Consider the following 19,858-nt stretch of genomic DNA (forward strand, 5'->3'; position numbering starts at 1 on the left):
ACGTGTTAAGAAAGAAAGACAACCATGCCGTCTGCTCCGAAACTGACGCTGGAGGAGCGACGCAGAGGCGAAATCGTTCGTCTGCCTACTCACCTGCTTGCTCGTTGTATCCAAACTAACCGGTTCTCCGCAGGCCCTCAGCGAATTCGCGGAATATGCAGACAAACAGCAAGCCTACCGGACTCATGTTGCCCCCAGCGCCCCAAGCGACAGTGGCTACTTGACCGCTGCTCACGAAGACCACGCTGAACTCGAGATCCTTGACCAGCTCGGGTTGTCCGACACGCCCCGCACCGTGAAGTTGAAAGACCTCCTGCTAGGCACGGGCGAGAACACGGAGGATAGCACACAGGCTTTGGCAGGGATCATCCAGACTCGCATCGATGAGGGTCACGGAGAAACCATCTTCGACTTGGGTCTTGAGGACGGTGGTGATTCCATGGGATTTGACCTCGAGCAGTGGAATACTGCTCTACAGCGCCTGCGGGAAGCTGCGGGGATGCTCCCCGCGCATGACCGCATCCTCCTTACGCACAATGTTGGCGGCCCCGAGGAATCCAAAGTCAAGAACGACCGCATCCAAGGCACTTGGGGTAAAGTTCTTTTGCGACAGCCCGCTGAGAGTGTCGAGGAACTGGCGGAACTTCGAGTGGCGGTGGTAGGTAATGTCGATGCGGGCAAGAGTACCATGCTGGGAGTCCTCGTGAAGGGGAACCTGGACGATGGTCGTGGAAAAGCTCGTGTCAACCTCTTCCGTCACAAGCACGAGATTGAGAGTGGACGTACCAGTTCAGTGGGATTGGAAATCATGGGCTTCGACAGTCACGGAGAGATCGTTGGCAGCTCGCAGGGCCGGAAGATGTCCTGGGAGGACATTGGCAAGCGATCTTCAAAGGTAATCTCCTTCTCTGACCTGGCGGGCCATGAACGTTACCTTCGGACGACCGTTTTTGGCATGTTGAGTGGAAGCCCACATTACTGCTTGCTGATGGTTGCGGCCAACAACGGACTGATTGGGATGAGTAAAGAGCACTTGGGCATTGCGCTGGCGCTGAATGTGCCCATCATGGTCATCATCACCAAGATCGATATATGCCCGCCCCAGATCTTACAGGAGACCATCAGTCAGCTGAGGAAGATTCTCAAGTCTGCTGGTGCCCAAAAGATTCCCATCTTCCTCGACAACATGGAAGAAACCATCAACACCGCGGGACAAATGGTCAGCCAGAGGATATGTCCCATCTTCCAGGTGTCCAACGTTACCGGAGAGAACCTTGACCTCGTGCGAACATTCCTGAACATACTTCCCCACCGTGTGCAGTACAATCCGGAGGGACCTTTCGAGTTCCTAATTAACGACACGTTCTCAGTCCCTCATGTGGGAACGGTAGTGTCAGGGGTGGTCAAGTCAGGAGTTATCCACGCTGGAGACACCGTCGTGGTCGGACCCGACTCTCTCGGACAGTTTACGACCACGACGATCAAATCCATCGAGCGCAAGCGGGTACAGGTCAATGCTTGTTTCGCTGGTCAGTCCGGCTCCTTTGCTCTGAAACGGGTACGAAGGAAAGAGGTTCGTAAGGGGATGGTAGTCCTGAGAAAGATGGACCAGCCCCCTAAGGTCTACCGAGAGTTTGTAGCAGAGGGTAAGTTCAACGATTGTCGACACTATAACGCATTTCGCTAACTCTTCTAGTTCTGATTCTTTCTCATGCGACCATGATCAAACGACGTTATCAAGCGATGCTGCACGTAGGGGCCGTGAGCCAGACCTGCTCAGTAATTGACATTGACCGTCCCTTCATCCGGACGGGGGACCGTGCTCTAGTTGCTTTCAGGTTCATACAGCGCCCCGAATTCCTCGCACCTGGTGATCGAGTACTTTTCCGAGAGGGAAAGACTAAGGGATTGGGGATTGTCAAGAGCGTTGGCTATGACCCGGCACACCCTCTGTATCCGGATGCAAAGTTGAATGAAGAAACTTAGCTCTATTGCTTGCGACATGTCCTCAATTTGTTTTGTTTTAGCCTGGCGCCTGTGTTGTTTACGGATTATGATTATCCCGGTCTGTTACACGGTCAACATGTTTACCAAGGAGTCTCTTTTCGGGGGTGTTCATGGCTATCGTGTAGTACTATAGGTTATACAGATGCACAATGATGCCAAATGTCCGATCAATTCGACTACAATACTATGTATTCGGGCAGGACCTGTTTATCGATTTCCCCTTTCGCCAGCCAACGCGGTCATGACGTCAAGTATGACACCAACTGGTTCTCCCCAGCCGCATTAAGCAGGAGCACTACCAGGGGTATAGTTCTACGGACACTCCAGAGTCAGTTCGTTTGGAGGCTGAACTTCAGATGTGGCCAATTCGACTGACGTATGTTGCTGGCTGCTATCTCCGGATTCTTATATAGAGGCGTTGTCCAGGGTCAGATCTAGTCATACTTCTACCAGAATTTACTATTTGGCAAGCAATTGTCAGGACTTGAGCTTGGCTATCTTATATCACTTTAACACCCTTGGCTAAGGCTGAAGCATCCGCTCCGCCATAATGGAGACTATCAACAGAGCCCTCGACTCCGCTTCGCATGCTATCTGGGGTGAAACCCACCCCCAGCACCAGCAGCACGGCGAAGAACCTCTCTCCGGAGTCCAAGGACAAGGGAAAGCCACAGATCCCTATGACGCCGGAAACCGTGATGGTAAGCCATTCCCTCTGTTTACACAATGACATCACGTCATCATCTCTTCTATGTCGATATGGAACCCTACTAACCTAACAAAAAACGAAACAGTCCAACCCGGCGCCCCCTCCACAACATCCCCAACAGCAACCACACCCGCCTCCCAAAAGAAATCCGTCCGAGACCCCACCGGCCGCTCCTCCGAGCCCCTCAGCCCCGCCGTCAGCGAAGACGCTGACCCGCAAGTCGGAGGATACCCCCGTCCGGGAACCGGAAATGGCTTTACATCAGCGGGTCTGGCCTCCGGCGTCCCAGAGGAGCCAGGTCTAGATGCGGATCCGGTGCTTAATGGTGTTGATCCCAAGACCCAGAGCCAGAGCCAGGGGATGGCGAATGCGACGGGCGTTCCGGAGGGCGAGCAGAGGACGGTCATGGGAAATAATCCGCCCGGTTTGAACTCGAGGACTAGTATGGGTCCTGGGTTGGGGGCAATGGGGGAGCCTAGTACGGCTGTCGCTGGTGGTACTGCTGGTGGTGCCGCTGGCGCTGGTGCTGGGATTGGTGGTGGCGCTGCTGCCGCGGGAAGTACTGCCGGACGAGATGGCAGCAGCACCAGCCAGGCTGCTGAGCAGAGGGCTAGTAGTGATGGTGGTGGCGGCGGCCAGAATGCTCAATATGGCAAACCAAATGGTAACGGCGGTCATCAGGTTAGTGAGGAGGCGCTCAAGGGCCCGCAGGCGCCGCCTCCGAGGGAGAAATATGAGTTTGAGAAGGAGATGGAGGGGAAGCCTGCTAATAAAGGTGCTGGTGGAGGTATGTTTCTGCTCTCTCCCTTGATTTGTGAAGCGATGCTAATATGTTTAGGAGGTCAATCGCAACCCCAAGGAGGGAAGGCCCAGAGCGGGAACGGGGGCCATCACCATTTCAAGGCTATGGAGAAGGTGAAGGAGAAGATGGGTCGGGCAACTAAGGCTGGAACCCATAAGTAATGGTTTCTTGTATAATAGATTGGTTACTCTCTGTATTAGTATTTCATGTTTATTGTGAATGGCATCGTTTGATATATCCAACATCGTGTTCAGCCCAGATGCAAATCTGTTGTTTCAACCAACATAGCAAAGTCATAAGCCGTTACCGACGAGACTACTCGAACAACAACCTCAGCTCCTCAATCCTCTCCTTCCTGCCATCCCCATCTCCATCTCCACCAACCCTCAACCCCAACGATCCCGCAATATTCATCTTCCTGTCTTGCACCCGTAACATCCGTCCCTCGATCGAATCTTTCACCACGAACCTCGTCACAGTAACATCCCGTAGTTGTCCCATCCGGTGCACACGGTCGATGGCTTGTGCTTCGATCGCGAAACTCCACCAAGGATCCATCATGAAGACGTTGCTCGCGGCTGTCAGGTTGAGGCCCACGCCACCGGCGCGAAGGGAGATCAACAGAACGGTGGGATTAGGGGACTGGCTGGTCTGCGGTTTTAAGTTGGAATGGGTGGTTAGGAAAGGTGTAGATGTGGGATCCTCATCAATATCCTCGTAGGTTTCGGTTTTGTTGAACTGGGCTAGGACTTCTGCACGGGCCTTTTGAGGCATTGTCCCGTCGAGACGGACGTGCTGGATACCCGCTCTTGTAAGTTGAGGGGAGATGAGGTCGAGGAAGCTGGTGAACTGGGAGAAGACTACAGATTTCGTGTTCGGTGGTACCCGGGAGAGATGGTTGAGGAGAGAGTGGATTTTGGCAGAGGTATGTGCAGATGGTGAGAGTGGGTTTATTCGTCGAAGAGAGATGCGCGACGCTGGCTGCGAGCTGGAAGGAGGCGTGTTGCTGTAGATTTCATTCTCCGCGGGTGTCGAGTTAGGTGACTGGTGCTTAATCACTTCGAAGATATCCGTCGAGCTGACTGGTGCGCGGCACGAGAAGCATCGCGGAGGTTGGCCCTTGTCGGTTTGATGCCGAATGTAGTCCTCCAGACACTGCTTGCAAGCGCTGTGCCAGCATGCTGTTACCGCCGGGTCGATCATGGGTTCTTCTGAGCAGATCGGACATTCACCACTAGACTCGTTCTGTATCTGTTTCAGGGCGTATGTTGTGAACTTGTTCGCAGGATCTTGGCCTTGTCCTTCATTTGTTCCTCCCGCAGCAGTGGTAAAGCGGTCGATCAGGTCTTGCAGGTCCATGTCATCCTGAAGTCCGTTGGATGCGTTAGCTATAGTAGCTGCTTCTTCCTCGTCGGCAACGATTGCTTTGTTGCGGGTGAGGACAGGATGACAACAACTTTGACGAAGGCGGAGAATTTGTGCGAAGATAGTTGAATAAGACTTCAACAGGGTACCCGCTTCGACGTTGTCGTTGAATGTACGCTTAGCTCGCGTGTAAATGAAGTCGTACACCTCTCTTTCCTCCTCAGAGAGGTCGACTTCCTCGATTATGATCGTCCGGCGTGGTAGCGGCACCAATGGTTCCCCTTCTGGGGTCTTCATCGTCTTCGTACGCCGGAGGACAAGCGGCTCCAGCACGGTCTGCACGACATTGAGCGCGCGTGCGTAGTCTTTGGATTCGAATGGCACTGTGATGAAAGTCTTCCAGAAAGAAAAGTTATTCCACGGCTCAACCTTGAGGAATCGCACCAAACTAAACAGGTCCTCCAGGCGGTTCACGATAGGAGTCCCTGTGAGAACCCATCTATGAGTCGCGTTCAAATCGTAACAAGCTAGCGCAGTCTTCGAACGGCGATTCTTAATCACATGCGCTTCGTCAAGGATGACCCGGTGGAACTTCACTGTGAATAACGAACCATACCAACTCTCCGTCTGCCACCCTGGGCGCAACACATGCGAACTATACTCGGAGAGAACAACTCCATAGCTAGTTACAATGATGTGAGGAGCTGAAGCGGCGTTTTTCGCGCAACAAAGCTTTCTCAGATTAGTTGATTGTTCAGTCCCATAGTATACCATGGTGTTCATCGTCCCGGGCTGGGCCGACTTTTGAGCCTCGCTTTCCCATTGCGCAAGAAGAGATGTGGGTGCGACGACAAGAGTAGTGTACGGCGCGGGGACAACACCAGAGGAATCCGGTTGTGTCATACTGGGATCTCTGAGATAAAGGTCCCCGGGATCGTATTTATGTGCGTTAACAAGACTAAGCATTTCAATAGTTTTACCGAGACCCATTTCGTCGGCCAATATGCCACCAAGGCAGTTCTGCTCTTGGGCAGGGAACTCGGTACTGAGTTCCCCGGAGTACGGGTTGACATAGAAGTAATCTATCCCTTCGACAACTGGAAGATCCTTGTCATCAGCATCCTTTGTGGGCCACTTATACTGTTCCCAAAGGGGATGCATTGATTTTCTCGTGCTTTCAGATTTGTTGTCCTTCTCTTTGGACAGCATCCAATGAAGTGCTTGCCTCTGATACTTCCGGAGCTTCATTGCGAAGGTTGATGAGGGTTGAGCCTCGGGCATATTGAAATCGAAAGTCTGGGCTTTCTTGTAAAGGGCATCGAGCTGGTCTTTCTCCAGCTCTGGCTCTTCGTTGTTCTCATCCTGGGAGCTATTATTTGTCTTGTTTTCCTTTTTGGTCTTGTCATACTGTTCTGACATTTCGGCCGCACGAAGCAAGCCTTCCTTCTTGTGTTTCTTCGTCATGTCGTTGGTAGTCGTCGCATATAGGCCTATTTCATCAAAGAGCTTCACAAGGCCAACTTGACGCAGGCGCAGGTTCTTTTCTTCCATGCTCTCTTTTTCTTCGAACACGCCGGTGGATCTGTTGTCGTCGGCTGTGCCAACAAAAGTCCGAGGCATAAATGCTTCTTTCCGCAAATAGCACCATAACTGCAGATACACCGTGTCGTTCACCCGCAGGCGATCGGGGACAAACACACAGATACCGTCGAAAGTGCAGATTTTTTGGTCAACTAATGGTGATACCCACTCTGCGGTGTCTCGCGGCAATCTTCCAATCTCCTGGCCTGCTTGGTTGGTGAAACGGGTAAGGACATCCACCTTCTGATTGGTGATTATTTTTCCACCACGTCCGCGCTTCTCCAGAGGCTGGGACCGTGTACGCTCAATCCTGACACGCTCTCCGTGCTTGAGTAATCCCGTACCACTTCGAGTAGCCCATGCTGCGACACCAAAAGCACCAATATATCTTGACGAGGGCTGAGTTGAGAGATATGCTGGAATTTTTTCTTTTGACGCAGTCGTTCTACTACCGTTAGTCGTCCCTACCATAGGCCGCATAAATGGTGTCGTCTGTGTAGGGATTCGTTGACGAGACGTCAATGCTGACTGTGTCGTCCGGCTCGGTCTAGACATCTTCTTCCACGATCCATCAAAGTAGATATTGACTGCCGTTTCCACATTGTTGTTCGAAGCAGTGCGAATCTTGTCGACGGTACCTGATGGAAGTTGTTCCCCAACGATGCTTGTGAATAGTTCCGTATCGAATCCACCATTATCTACCTGTGGTGTTGTACTCTCTGCTTCTTGATCTGGCTCGTCCGGCGGTGAAATGGGCTCCCCATTTTTGCCATCAATGAACTCTTCGACGATTCTATCAACCGGACTGGGATTTCGTCTGCGTACTGCTCCGTTCGTATGCCGTTGCAAGGTCTCGTCCTGGTGTTCGGCAGGCGTGATAGGGGAAGATGGTAGCCGGGACACTTTCAGCTCCTGGTCAGACTGGTCGAATGACCTTTGCCGTGTCCCATTCTTCTGGCCATTGTCATTATCGTGCTCTTCCGGTCGAGAAGCGCTAGACGCGTCGAGGTTCCTTGGGGTAGAATCGGTGGCTCTGGTCTCGTCTTCGTCAACGAAAAATCGCCTTTTTTTGTATGGTCTCTCGCCGTCTCCAAAGTCCATATTTGACGGGGTATCCTGGTCAAATAGACGCTGTTCTGGACCCTCACAGGTGTAAAGATCGGAGAAGGCTCGACTCCGAAGACGCGCCGAGACGCGAAAAGTCGGGCCGACGTCATTTTTTCCGGATTATCATTAGCGGCGTTGTTACTCGACAATATCTTTTTTCCTGCGGACTTTATCGCGGGACTTTTGCTGCTGGAAAGAACTATAGGTATGTTGGTTTTCTTTGCTTTGTTGCTATAATCAACTAATAATCCCCTTGCAGATCTTTTTACATATCTGAGTGCAATAATCGCAATGCGACAGTTCTACCCCAGTCCTTCGACATAGACGATCATTAGAAGAAAAGAATTACCCCAGACTCCCGAGCGATGTCCCTCCTCAGACCTACCATCCGCAATTGCACGGGCAGGCACTTATGCCTAGCATCCCGGACGAAGAGATATTTCAGCCAATCGAGCCTTGTGGCCAGCCCGGCAGCAGGTGCAGCAGAGGCCGAAGTCCAAGCTGCACGGAGATACTGCGTCGAACTACTTGCGTATGGACACCACTTTACTATATCAAGAACCATGGCTAACAGGCTCATGGATAGAAAATATGACCGCCCCTCCTACACCCTCAGCACCTTCATCCCTCCCAACGCGCAGACCTTCTACCTTGCCCTCCGAGCCCTGAACGTCTCCCTCTCCCTAATTCCCGACACAGTCTCTTCCTACACAATCGGCCTCATGCGTCTCCAATTTTGGCGAGACACAATCACAAAAACCCTCTCCGGGACACCACCCAAAGAACCCGTCGCCATCCTCCTCGCCTCCGCCCTCTCTGACCTCCATGAGCGGACAAAAGGCCAAGCGCGGATCAGTAAAGGCTGGTTACTGCGGATGATCAATTCGCGGGAGCAGACGTTGACAAATGATCCATATCCGAATATCGCGGCTATGGAGTCATATGCGGAGAATACTTACTCGACGTTGCTTTATCTTACGCTTTCGGCGCTGCCTATGACATCTGTTACTGCGGATCATGTTGCGTCACATATTGGTAAAGCAGCGGGTATTGCGAATATCTTGCGAGGATTACCGCTCGTTGCGTTCCCGCCGCCGCCGGCCCAGTCGCCTACCCAGGTTGGTGGTGGTATTGGAGGCGGGGCCAAGCAAGGCGCCGTCCTCCTTCCTTTGGATATCATGGCACAGACAGGAGTGAAGGAGGAGGAAGTATTCAGACAAGGTGCAGAAGCGCCAGGACTGCGGGACGCTGTCTTTACAGTCGCTACGCGAGCCAACGACCACTTGATCACCGTGGAACAAATGCTCGGTAACCTCCGTGCCGGCCAGGATGTAGGCCACGACTTTGAGCACGAGGGTGAGGAAGGGCATGAGTATGATGTTTTCCAAAACCAGCGACAGGAATCGCCGCTTGATGAAGTGAACCGCGCATTTGGTGTATTCATGCCTGCCATAGGTACCCGGTTATGGCTGGATAGATTACAGAAGTTTGATTTTGATATTTTCAAGCCGGAGCTTCTGCGGTCTGATTGGAAGCTACCGTGGAAGGCTTACTTGGCTTACACGCGGAAGACCTTATAAACGTGGCCAATGAGTTTGGACGACGATTATGTACCATTTGTATCAATATTATACAATACGGCTATACATGAATGGACATCACGAAGCTGTTCAAATGCTTGCCTTGGTTCAATGACCCAGAGTGGTTGTCATTTAACCTTTCTTTCTCTCCGCTGCTTTCTCGAGCTAGTAATCAGTCGTCTCTGGGCGAGCAGCACCACATAACGTTGGATTTTGTCACGCCTGGAGACACACTGTCAGCGACAATCACGTTTTGGACAGGGATGTTCCTTACATCAGGAGGAGAGTAGTAGCACAGACGAACGGAACCGCAATTTTCCAGAAGTACCTGTTTGTTCAATGTAAGTACGGGACGAATCAATTTCGAGTCAGGCGGGGCGTACCCATCACTATGCTGGATACCCTTGAAGTCATCGAAGTTCATTCCAAAGTAACCCTGAAATATCATTAGCCCCAAAGGTCATGGAAAGGACACAACTAGGTCATACCGTAAGGAATGTCAAGGGCAGATAAAGACATGTTACAAGAGTAAGCTGTTTCATGCTTTCGTTTTGGAAGGCACCTGGATAAGATTAGTTGTGATCCAATTCGGTATGCGTAGTCGGGAAATAGTACCAATTGTGTTAAAGATTAAATCAATCATGTTATCTGCGGCCCGTCTCATTTGATCATAACTCTCGACAATGGTAATGCAGTGATCAAGTGCATCTCCCAAATACGTATGACACATGGGACTGATTGTAACACTAGACCCTCCTAAGCTTTTGAGGTTTGGAGTCATCGTTCCCACATGTGGCTCAGACGCTGAGTTTGAATGGAATGGCGTCGATTTGAAGACACCGAAACCAGGAGTGCTGACAGGTTCCGATCGATGATCCCGAAGAGCGTTGATCACGGTCACTATAGGTTGCATGAAACTCCGGAGGATGGCAATCTCAGATGTGAGGATATAAAGACTCTTCGATTGATCGATATCTGGGTCTGTCAAGACCTCCAGTTCCAAATCACCTATCGCATCCTGATAGGCCATGGTTGCTGGTATTGCCAGATCGATAATGGCGTCCAGAATCGCCTGCACGAGCATGCTAGCATCGCATGACTGACGTAGGATTGTCTCTGGTGAGCTAAGACGTTTGACAATAGGAGCCTCAATGTCATCCGCGCTGGTCTCAAAGAAAGACGTCACAGTATTATCTGCATGCAAGAAGACTGAGACTTGCTCCAAGGTAACGCATAAGCCCTTAGTCGCCAACACTGCATGTCGCTCCATGAATTCAATTCGGTCCTCATTTGGGCCACCTCGAAAACGCTGGATGCTGCGAGCAGGGGCTCCTCGGATGGTATTAGCCCCTAACTGGGATGCTTGCTTCGAGAACGCCTTGCCCGCTGGACGTACACCGGCAGGGCTTTTGAATTTGTTGCGGTTGCTTTTTTTTGGAGACCATTTGAACAAATCCTTAAGCGCTTCCAAGATAACACCTCGCTTGGAAAGCCACTTCAAAGAGACAGAACTCGTATCACTTGCCACAGAACTTTTTCGATCCCGAGTTCCAGGGGCGGCCTGATCATCAGCGTCCTCATCTTCAGAGTCACTGTCATCTTGCTGGAGCTTGATCAACTTTTGCAGGGTAAGCACGACGTATGCGTGATCCGAGTACCAATCCGCTTTCGTTCGGTTCGTTGTGTTAATTAGGTCTTCAATTGCAAGTCTGTGTATTTTCTTGTAGTTTCCAAGTGCTCTGATAACGTCCCAGCTGAGACCGTTGACATTAATCCATCTACACTGCACCCACGGTTCTCTTTCCCTGGCCAGAAAAGGTTCAAGAGTATCATTGTCCAGCGCATATTGTCGCATTTCGTGCTGGGAAAAATCCACGACAATAATTTCGCATCGTTTGTGAAGATGACTTGGAATGGAAGGAGTCCAGTCGGAGCTGTAAGGAGGAAGCGGTTTGGTCGTGTCAATACCCGGCTCGGTTCCGGGTTGCCAGTTCGGGTCCGGCGCAACACCTTCAGGATGGTATGAACGTGCGGTAGTGGAGCGACGAATGCGGTTTCTGACAGTATCTGCGGAATTAACTTTCGTGGCTGTCGTGAATGTATCTGGAGAAGGGCCGTCTTCGAAATTCGGAAAATCCTCTTTACTCGGCGATCGCGGATGAGCCTCGATATCAATCGTATCGGAACCGCCTGGTAGTGTTCCTACCGCCTGTGCATGATCGAATGAACGAATACTCATCGTAGCAGGAGAAAAGAGGCGACGGTTCAAAGAGGAGGGAGTGGAAGATTCGATTTGCAGGCATTGACTCGGAAAAGGGGGCATAGATTTATAACAGGATGGGGGCACGGCATTTGAGGTTTGCCACAAAGAACAGAGAAGATAAAGGTTTCTGTCAATCCCGGAAGACATGCGCAACTTGTCATTCACGAAGACGCATCTTTCGAGCTGCGAGCATTCTGATTAAGGGTGCTGAAGAGCATAACGGGGATATGACGTCGAAACTAGATCGAATTCTCGATCAGCAAGCAAAAACCCCGTAATGGAAAGTACCCGAGGAAGAACAAGTGTAACATCATCTGCCTTGGTTATAAAAGTTCTCTGGAATAAGTTATCGAGGCAATTTGACATGAAGGGAATCACAGCTCGAAGGTGCCGAAAGAGGGGGCAGCTTTAATCTAAAAAGGGTTAGCGCGACCCCGGATCAGATGGATTATGTAAGGCGCATTGCCCTGGAAGGAAAGGGGTGAAGAAACCATCCCTCATCATCCTTGAATTCAAGGATGGTCACGTTAAAACGCCAGGGTCTTGACCTATGGCCATGATGTCAATACACCAAAGTGCCTCGTGCAACTACTCACGCCCAGTATGCAGAGACTCTTATCTAGATTGCTAGAAGCCAACCGGCATTGCCTCGTTTTTTAAGGGCGGAGATAAAGCGCATTCGATACCCTGTCGGCTGCCCTTTCTCTTTCTAATGTGGAATAGCTCTTAGATATCTGGATACCTCTGACACCCAATATCGTTCCTTTCTTGTTCTCTGAGGGGCTCTTATGCACTCAGACAGACCCGGCTCTTAAGGTACATTCGATCCGTTCAACTTTCAACTTACGGATTTCCCCTCCGTCGGATCCCTTACCACGAGTAAGGCTTAGAATACCGTGGTTCTGAAAGGGTTGTGAGAATGGGCTTGGAAGTAGATCACGTTTACATGTCAACGTCGAGACTAATACTCGTCTGGGTTCAGTGACATAGAAAACTGAATGGATATTGTATGACTACAGTATAAAACCTACAAACCTGCATTATACTTTAATTAAATGATGCTGTTTCCTAAATTGTCTTGCGTTGTAAGCCTTACTAACCACATATATCTATCATTGCTCCTGTCGGTGCTTTGAACACAGGTAAAGGAAAGGGCACGTATGGGTGTTCCAACTCTTCGGGCATTATTCCAAATGCGAGAAAGGCTTCTGAATGTTGATGCATGTTTCCGCCAGTGCCACTGCTAGTCAATGTCAAGGGCAGGGGCGCGGACAATTGGGTGGATATCAAGGATCCTGGTAGCGAGCTGGGTCAGCATATCACTTCGATTGTTAGTCAGCGAAGGGAAGGTCGCATTTGTTGTAAGACAGATACATTTTTCGCAGCAAGCCTGGGCAGTGTTGGCGAAATCTTTCTCCCGGGCGATGCACGCACTGTCGTAGCAGTACATGTCAGAGAAAACAAAGTAGGCGTGCCATATGCGATAGGGTGTGAAGATATAGCTCGAGGACACCATCACGAGATAGAAGGTTGTATGATACCTTCCGAGTAAATATCAAATTGAGGCAAGTCGACACGCGCCGCGGCACAAGAGTTGCAGAGAGTCATAGATCCAGCGCGTGTCAACTATGCCATTACACGTCCGCTGGTATCGAGGTTCGACTTCTTTTTGTGAGCTGTAGTTTGAGCGGAACCAAGCTTCTCTTTGGCCCTGCTTCGTCCTTCCGAGCCAGTGGTTTCCGACATACAGGACATGTCCCCCGGGGACCTTTTGTGGCGGAATCCGCGCGTTGTTCCTCGCTGAATTTGAGAGTATCAATAATGCACCGATGACAAAAGAGGTGCCCTGAGAATGACTAGAGTTAACTAGAGTCCTTTTATAGCACGCTTACAGTAATCACATACCGCAAACCGTGGTCGTCGCATCCTCCGGCGTGTCCATGCACACGGGACACTTGTAAGCAGTCAGTAATGACCGCCCTTTCTCCGACTCTCCATCATGCTGAGCCTTGACCGCATCCTCTCTTTGCTTGGCCAAAACTTTGTCAAGAGCCGAAGGTTTGTCAACTTCTGTCAGATCGATTGATTCAACGGGTTGTTCTTCCTCGGAATCGATAAACTCAGGAGTCTCTGAATTTTCACCACGAATCGTTCGTCGACGCTTTTTTTCGCGACCTTCTGAGCCGGAGGGAGAATTGGGGGATGCAGAAGGAGGGGACGAAGACGGGAGTCTGGTAGATCGGGAGTGAGGGAGAGGAGGTTGGGAAGCAGGAGAAGAAATGGACGAAGATGGAGGAATGGTGTAGTGTCCAAGATCCATGACTAGTACTCTAATTCGATTCACAGGCGAGTTTCGTAGCAATCGTGTCGTAGAGAAGCGAGGTCTCAGTGGTGGCCTTGATTGTGCAGCTAGTTGTTTAGCTTGCTGTGGTCGCGATTTCAACGAACGAGAGCTCTGGATATCGGTCCCAATTTCAGATGCTTGAGACCAAAGAGATAAAAGGATTGATATCCGGCCTCTAGCCGATCAAGCTCAAGTCATTCAAAGAATAGCAACAGTCGTTGTCGCTGCTGCTTATCCCAAGTGGCGGCGGAAATCGTTATCGCAAAGGTCATATGACGATAAGATGGTAAACCAAGAGAGGAAGGCGGTCGACTAGCGCGGATCAACAGTGGCTCCAAGGTATGACATCGGCGATAACTCGCACAGATTAGGATAATCTCCTCCACCGGAAAAAGATCTTTGCCAGACGAGACACTACGACGCAGTCTTCACCACTCATTTGTACCGCGCAGCATTGGCTGCGATATTCTGCGCTATCATGCCCTGGATTTGATCATCCAGTCGAACCTATCACAACATGCTTTGGAACTTCTCTTGCGCGCCTTATTCTAGGGGTATTGTCCGCCCTTGTCCCCAGAGATTGCGCTCGCCACTTCCGGTCCCTCTTCGACCACGATCTCCTCTGTCATTTGCACGATTCTATGCCGCAGAGAGCGCGTCGCCAAATCAGGATGGGAAGAACTTGCGACGGAATTCGCTCTCCGGTATGTCCCGCCATGTATTTGAGTTGGATTTTCCAAGGACATTGGACAGAGATACTGACCTCATAAGTCCCTGCCTTACCCAGGGTCAATGACATTGGTGTACAACAGTTAAGCGATTATGTTTATGCCCAGATCTTCCCGGGTAACAATAGGATACCGGACCCCGCACTGGTGGCGTTGTCAAGAGAGCACCTCTCACGACACGATCTACTTGGAAAGTCCCAGGATCCCACGGACCCAGTTGCCTTCGATTTCCCGGCCCTTCAAGGGGAGACAAAGACATTGGATGAACATTTTTTCAGGCTAGGAATGGACTCATCCGATCCCTATCTAGAATACGCGAAGACCTACATGACGGGGACATCTCCCAACATGCCTCGGGAATGGGTCCGACGCAGCGGCTGGACGAGATACAACAGCATTGACGGTTCGTCGGAGCCCGTTGAGGCTCCAGATGAATCTATGATGACGTTCGACACCGAAGTCATGTATAAAGAGCATTCGTTCGCAGTGATGGCCTGCGCCGTGAGTCCTACGGCTTGGTATGGGTGGATTTCGCCATGGTTGCTTGGTGAATCAGACAACCCAGTTCACCTGATACCAATGGGGGATCCATCAAAACCTCGAATCATAGTCGGTCACAATATCGGTTTCGACCGAGCACGAATATTAGAGGAATACGATTTGAAACAGACCAAGAACTTCTTTATCGATACTATGTCTCTTCACGTCGCTGTGAATGGAATGTGCTCTCAGCAGAGACCGACATGGATGCGCCACAAGAAGAACAAGGACCTGAGAGACAAGATTGCCAGTGAGCATAATTCTGCTGAATTGGCTGCGTTGGTTGAGAGCAAGGTTCTCAGTGATGAAGAAGAGGAACTATGGGTAGGAAGGAGCTCTGTTAACTCACTACGCGATGTCGCCAAATTCCATTGCGATGTCACTATTGACAAATCGCAGCGAGACTATTTCGGCGAACTTGACCGTCCCGGCATTCTGTCCAGATTAGAAGAGCTCTTGGACTACTGTGCAGCTGATGTTGCTATCACCCATCGTGTGTATAAAAAGATCTTCCCCAATTATCTTGAGGTGTGTCCACATCCAGTCAGCTTCGCAGCTCTGAGGCACCTTTCTTCGGTAATTCTACCTGTCAACCAGACGTGGGGTGAATACCTCGAAAGCGCTGAATCGGTTTACCATCAACGACTTGTTGATGTTCGGCGGAGACTCGTTGACCTTTGCGAGGAAGCCGCGAGCTTGAAGGACAAGCCGGACATCTACAAGAATGACCCTTGGCTACGCCAGCTGGACTGGTCTGGCCAAGAGATCAAAATGGTCAAAGGAAAGAAGAAGGGAGACCCGCCACGACCAGCGGCAAGGCAAAAGCTGCCCGGGATGCCGCAATGGTACAAAGACCTCTTCCCGAAGGCTACCGGTGATATCAATTTGTCGGTGCGGACACGAATCGCTCCTATACTTCTCAAACTTTCGTGGGAGGGACATCCTTTGATATGGTCAGATAAGTATGGTTGGACCTTCAAAGTGTCACAGGCAGAAGTCAAGAAGTTTGAAAATCAACCTGTTGTTCCCTGTGACATGACCGAGGAGAAGATCCAGGAGCTGCGAGAGGACAGAGCTCATACCTACTTCAAAATTCCGCACAAAGACGGGCCGCAAGCACGGTGCATCAACCCCCTGGCCAAGGGTTATGCACAGTTTTTTGAGCGGGGATCTCTGACTTCGGAATATGCTCTTGCCAAGGAAGCACTTGACATGAACGCCTCCTGTTCGTATTGGATCAGTGCTCGAGACCGGATCATGAGTCAGATGGTCGTCTACCAAGATCAGATTGGGAAACCACAAGCGGATGAAAATAATCGACTCGGCTTCATCCTTCCCCAACTCATTCCCATGGGCACTATCACACGGCGTGCAGTGGAGAACACATGGCTGACTGCCAGTAACGCCAAAGCCAATCGTGTCGGGTCTGAGCTCAAAGCTATGATCAAATCGCCGCCTGGTTACTCTTTCGTCGGCGCGGATGTCGACTCTCAAGAGCTATGGATTGCCAGTCTTGTTGGTGATGCTCAGTTCCAGTTGCACGGTGGCAATGCCATTGGCTTCATGACTTTGGAGGGCTCTAAGGCTGCTGGAACTGATATGCACTCCCGAACTGCCAAGATCCTTGGTATTTCTCGGAACGATGCGAAGGTCTTCAACTATGGCCGTATCTATGGTGCTGGTGTTAAGTTTGCTGCCACTCTGCTTCGCCAGTTCAATCCATCCATGCCCGAGAAGCAGACCATGGAGGTTGCAACCAACCTATACAAAGAAACAAAGGGCGCCAAGACGACTCGCCGCATCCTGAGTGAGAATCCGTTCTGGCGTGGAGGTACGGAATCTTTCGTGTTCAACAAACTCGAAGAGTTCGCAGAGCAGGGACGGCCTAGGACTCCGGTGCTAGGCGCTGGGATCACAGAGGCGTTGATGCGACGGTTTATTAACAAGGGTAGCTTCATGACTTCTCGAATTAACTGGGCAATCCAGTCATCTGGTGTCGATTACCTTCATCTTCTGATTGTTGGAATGGACTATCTCATCCGGCGTTACAATATTGCAGCTCGCTTGGCTATTACCGTGCATGATGAAATTCGGTATCTCGTCAAAGATGAAGACCGGTACCGCGCTGCTCTAGCTTTGCAGGTAGCCAATGTCTGGACCCGAGCCATGTTTTCGCAGCAGGTGGGTATTGACGACCTGCCTCAATCTTGCGCGTATTTCTCTGCCGTCGATATCGATCACGTTCTGCGCAAAGAAGTGGATGTAGATTGCGTGACCCCTTCGCATCCGCACAAGATTCCCCACGGCGAAAGCTTGGATATCCAACAACTTTTGGACAAGAACCAGGAAGCGTATCTTGACCCGTCTATCATACCCCACTCGCCGCCTGATCTCGAGAAGTACGATTACACGCCCCGCGAGTCCGTCATGTCGTCGCTCCAGGCTACATACGACCCAGCGTTCATCCGAGCTCAGATCTGCAAGGACGATAACGAGCTTCGCGAGATCGTCAAGGAGGCGATGAAGGCTAAAGCCCCACCCACCTCAACTGCGTCCTCTAGCTCCAGGACATCAAGGACAAATGTCAAATCGCCAGCCGTCCCTCCAGCAGCGGGTCCTCAACAAGCTATTCTGCTGGATGTGAATTCGGGTCTCTATAATGATTTCCGAAACGTTCCGCCGCATGGAAACAAACATTCCCATGTTGGTTTTCAGCGAAGTACCTGGAAATCTAAGCCAACTGCTCGTGCCTGATTTCCTTCTTCTACTCTCCTTTCAAACTTTTCCGAAATTCTTTTCTTTTTTTTTTTTGGCTTTTTCCATTTTCCCTCGGTCCTAACGGATTGAGTTTTTCTATGTTTTCGGTGTTTCTTTCGGTTGTCTAGAAGCATTGGGATGGCGTTGTTCTACGGTTAGGTCCAGGTCGGGTCAGGAGTGCGTGTTATGGGTGGCTGTATGTTATGAGTGAAGATAGATGTATATATAGTAATGTTTTCACGATGTTACAATCATATGAAGCAAACTTCACATTTTGATGTTCGTTCGAAAGGAGCCATGCGTGAATTGGTATTAGTACTGAGATTAAAATGAGAAATAAGATATAATGCTGTTCAACTAGCCTCACGCTTCTCCTCCCTCTTTCTCCCCGGGTCCAGCGTATTCCTCCTCCCCAAACAACTTCCTGCCGCTCCACGAAGTATTCCATCCCCTCTCTTCCCCAGCACAACTTCCAAAGCCTGCACCAGCGCCTTCGGATCATATTTCATCCCAATTGTCACCACCTCACCTGTCTTACCATTATTGGCAACAATCTTCCGTCCGTAGAGACGAAGAGTCTCGATGCCCATTCCGGCAAGACGCTCCCGGTCTACGTGTGGTGTTCCTGGGCCTTCGAGGTGGAGGATGTGCGTGACGTAGGAATTGTAGGGTAGTTTATCCGCTGAGATTGCTGGGGGTGTAGAGAACTCGAGTGGCCCGCGTCCGCGACTCTCTTCGCCAGCGCGGGTAATAGCTTCGACGAAGTCAACCGCGGTAAATGGTTCCGCAGACGGTCCTGTCTCGCGATCAAGACTGCCGTTGACGATGAGGATTTTATGTCGTGCTGAACTCGAGACGATATTCTGCCCCGCGCCGCGGAGGATCATTGACGGTATGATGGATGTGTAGAGAGACCCGATACTGTAGATAATAGCTTGTGCATCGCGAAGGGCTTCCAGCACGCGGGGGTTGGCAGGAGGCCGGATCTCCTGGCCGTAAGGATTGATGTACCAGATGCGGGTGATGCGCGCCGGGAGGTCCTCGTTATCTGACTTGCTGAACTGGATGTTTTTGTTTCGTAATGTGGGCAAGGAGCCAGGAAGGTGGTCGTCCTCGTATGAGACAGCATCAGCCGCGTCTGGGGGTTCCGTAGCTTCAAGGCTGTCGTCGCCATCGCCGTCTGCTAGTAATAAGCTGGGACGGCGCGAGCCAGGCTTGGGTTGAAGAGCAGTCACCTCACTTGGGTGTGAGATACTATTTTGTCCCACAATGATGGTACCGTTGGCGAGGGAAGCTGAGATGTGATGCGAGAAGTTAGAGTTGATGGCCGGAATCACACGAACGGTCTCCGGTACACCGCAGATATTACCGAGAAGGTATATGGCACTTTCAAAGCTGCCGCAGAAGAGACGAGCACCGGTCAGAAATAAGTTGCCTACGCTAGCTGAGGTGAAGTCGAAGGTTGACGCTGGTGGTCGAGCACGTTTTAGGATCTCGAGATTCAACATGTTGAAAAAGGAGCGGATGAGCTCTTTCTTTGCAGGTGTGATGCGCTTCCATAGATCAGAAGTACCCTCTACTATCGAGTACCAACTTCTCTGGGCTTCCACTGCGTCTGCTGAGAGTCGATGGTTGAACAGAGACCTGATGGCTGCCCGTTCTGAATCGGGGGGGGACTCTGGGATTAACCGAACGAGTCGGCCTGTCTTTGTTAGTATGAGGAAGGTGACGGCATTCGAGCTAACTTACTTCTCACATCGCCAATTCCAGGCCCCCCGAATATCCGGATTAATTCAGATGATGAGCCTCCGTTGTCACTGATAGGGATGATGTAGCTCAATAAACAGTCCTTGCTCTCGCGCACTGCATTAAAGACATCCACGAGATTGTTTGCTGCGCTACCCCCGGAAAGTACCACAATTCCTCTATTATGGGTAGCCATTATGACTTTTGGATTTAATGTTGGTATGTGGTTGACAAGTACAGGATGGATTGAAGGAGACGTTGGCATTAAAGGGTGATGACTAAGCGCCTATACATCAGTGGAAGAACCTGTTCAAACAACAGACTCTTCG

At 50.8% G+C, this 19,858-nt stretch overlaps 8 protein-coding genes across 8 annotated transcripts; 4 read left to right on the forward strand and 4 right to left on the reverse strand.

Annotated features, from left to right (window-relative positions):
- Positions 1–24: 24 nt before the first annotated feature.
- On the forward strand, positions 25–1,986 carry ACHE_41286S (putative GTP binding protein (GTPBP1); the record flags this gene model as incomplete). Its single annotated transcript, XM_043279579.1, has 3 exons — positions 25–75; positions 134–1,646; positions 1,697–1,986. 3 exons carry the CDS (start codon positions 25–27, stop codon positions 1,984–1,986), a joined length of 1,854 nt encoding a protein of 617 aa, XP_043137244.1.
- A 571-nt stretch (positions 1,987–2,557) lies between these two features.
- On the forward strand, positions 2,558–3,679 carry ACHE_41287S (uncharacterized protein; the record flags this gene model as incomplete). Its single annotated transcript, XM_043279580.1, has 3 exons — positions 2,558–2,708; positions 2,802–3,503; positions 3,555–3,679. 3 exons carry the CDS (start codon positions 2,558–2,560, stop codon positions 3,677–3,679), a joined length of 978 nt encoding a protein of 325 aa, XP_043137245.1.
- A 154-nt stretch (positions 3,680–3,833) lies between these two features.
- On the reverse strand, positions 3,834–7,565 carry RAD5 (DEAD/DEAH box helicase; the record flags this gene model as incomplete). Its single annotated transcript, XM_043279581.1, has 1 exon — positions 3,834–7,565. One exon carries the CDS (start codon positions 7,563–7,565, stop codon positions 3,834–3,836), a length of 3,732 nt encoding a protein of 1,243 aa, XP_043137246.1.
- A 371-nt stretch (positions 7,566–7,936) lies between these two features.
- On the forward strand, positions 7,937–9,151 carry ACHE_41289S (uncharacterized protein; the record flags this gene model as incomplete). Its single annotated transcript, XM_043279582.1, has 2 exons — positions 7,937–8,103; positions 8,158–9,151. 2 exons carry the CDS (start codon positions 7,937–7,939, stop codon positions 9,149–9,151), a joined length of 1,161 nt encoding a protein of 386 aa, XP_043137247.1.
- A 128-nt stretch (positions 9,152–9,279) lies between these two features.
- Positions 9,280–11,561, reverse strand: ACHE_41290A (putative CorA family metal ion transporter; the record flags this gene model as incomplete). The annotated part of the gene is made up of 5 exons (XM_043279583.1): positions 9,280–9,373; positions 9,426–9,479; positions 9,535–9,587; positions 9,640–9,713; positions 9,767–11,561. 5 exons carry the CDS (start codon positions 11,559–11,561, stop codon positions 9,280–9,282), a joined length of 2,070 nt encoding a protein of 689 aa, XP_043137248.1.
- Positions 11,562–13,048: 1,487 nt separating this feature from the next.
- Positions 13,049–13,734, reverse strand: SLX8 (uncharacterized protein; the record flags this gene model as incomplete). Its single annotated transcript, XM_043279584.1, has 2 exons — positions 13,049–13,260; positions 13,320–13,734. The coding sequence occupies 2 exons, from the start codon at positions 13,732–13,734 to the stop codon at positions 13,049–13,051; spliced, it is 627 nt and encodes a 208-aa protein (XP_043137249.1).
- A 541-nt stretch (positions 13,735–14,275) lies between these two features.
- On the forward strand, positions 14,276–17,780 carry MIP1 (DNA-directed DNA polymerase gamma MIP1; the record flags this gene model as incomplete). Its single annotated transcript, XM_043279585.1, has 2 exons — positions 14,276–14,462; positions 14,530–17,780. The coding sequence occupies 2 exons, from the start codon at positions 14,276–14,278 to the stop codon at positions 17,778–17,780; spliced, it is 3,438 nt and encodes a 1,145-aa protein (XP_043137250.1).
- Positions 17,781–18,136: 356 nt separating this feature from the next.
- On the reverse strand, positions 18,137–19,725 carry ACHE_41293A (gluconeogenesis factor YvcK family protein; the record flags this gene model as incomplete). The annotated part of the gene is made up of 2 exons (XM_043279587.1): positions 18,137–19,485; positions 19,533–19,725. 2 exons carry the CDS (start codon positions 19,723–19,725, stop codon positions 18,137–18,139), a joined length of 1,542 nt encoding a protein of 513 aa, XP_043137251.1.
- Between the last annotated feature and the right edge of the window lie 133 nt (positions 19,726–19,858).

The sequence above is a fragment of the Aspergillus chevalieri genome, chromosome 4, assembly GCF_016861735.1.
Source record: "Aspergillus chevalieri M1 DNA, chromosome 4, nearly complete sequence".
In the NCBI taxonomy this organism is placed as follows: domain Eukaryota; kingdom Fungi; phylum Ascomycota; class Eurotiomycetes; order Eurotiales; family Aspergillaceae; genus Aspergillus; species Aspergillus chevalieri.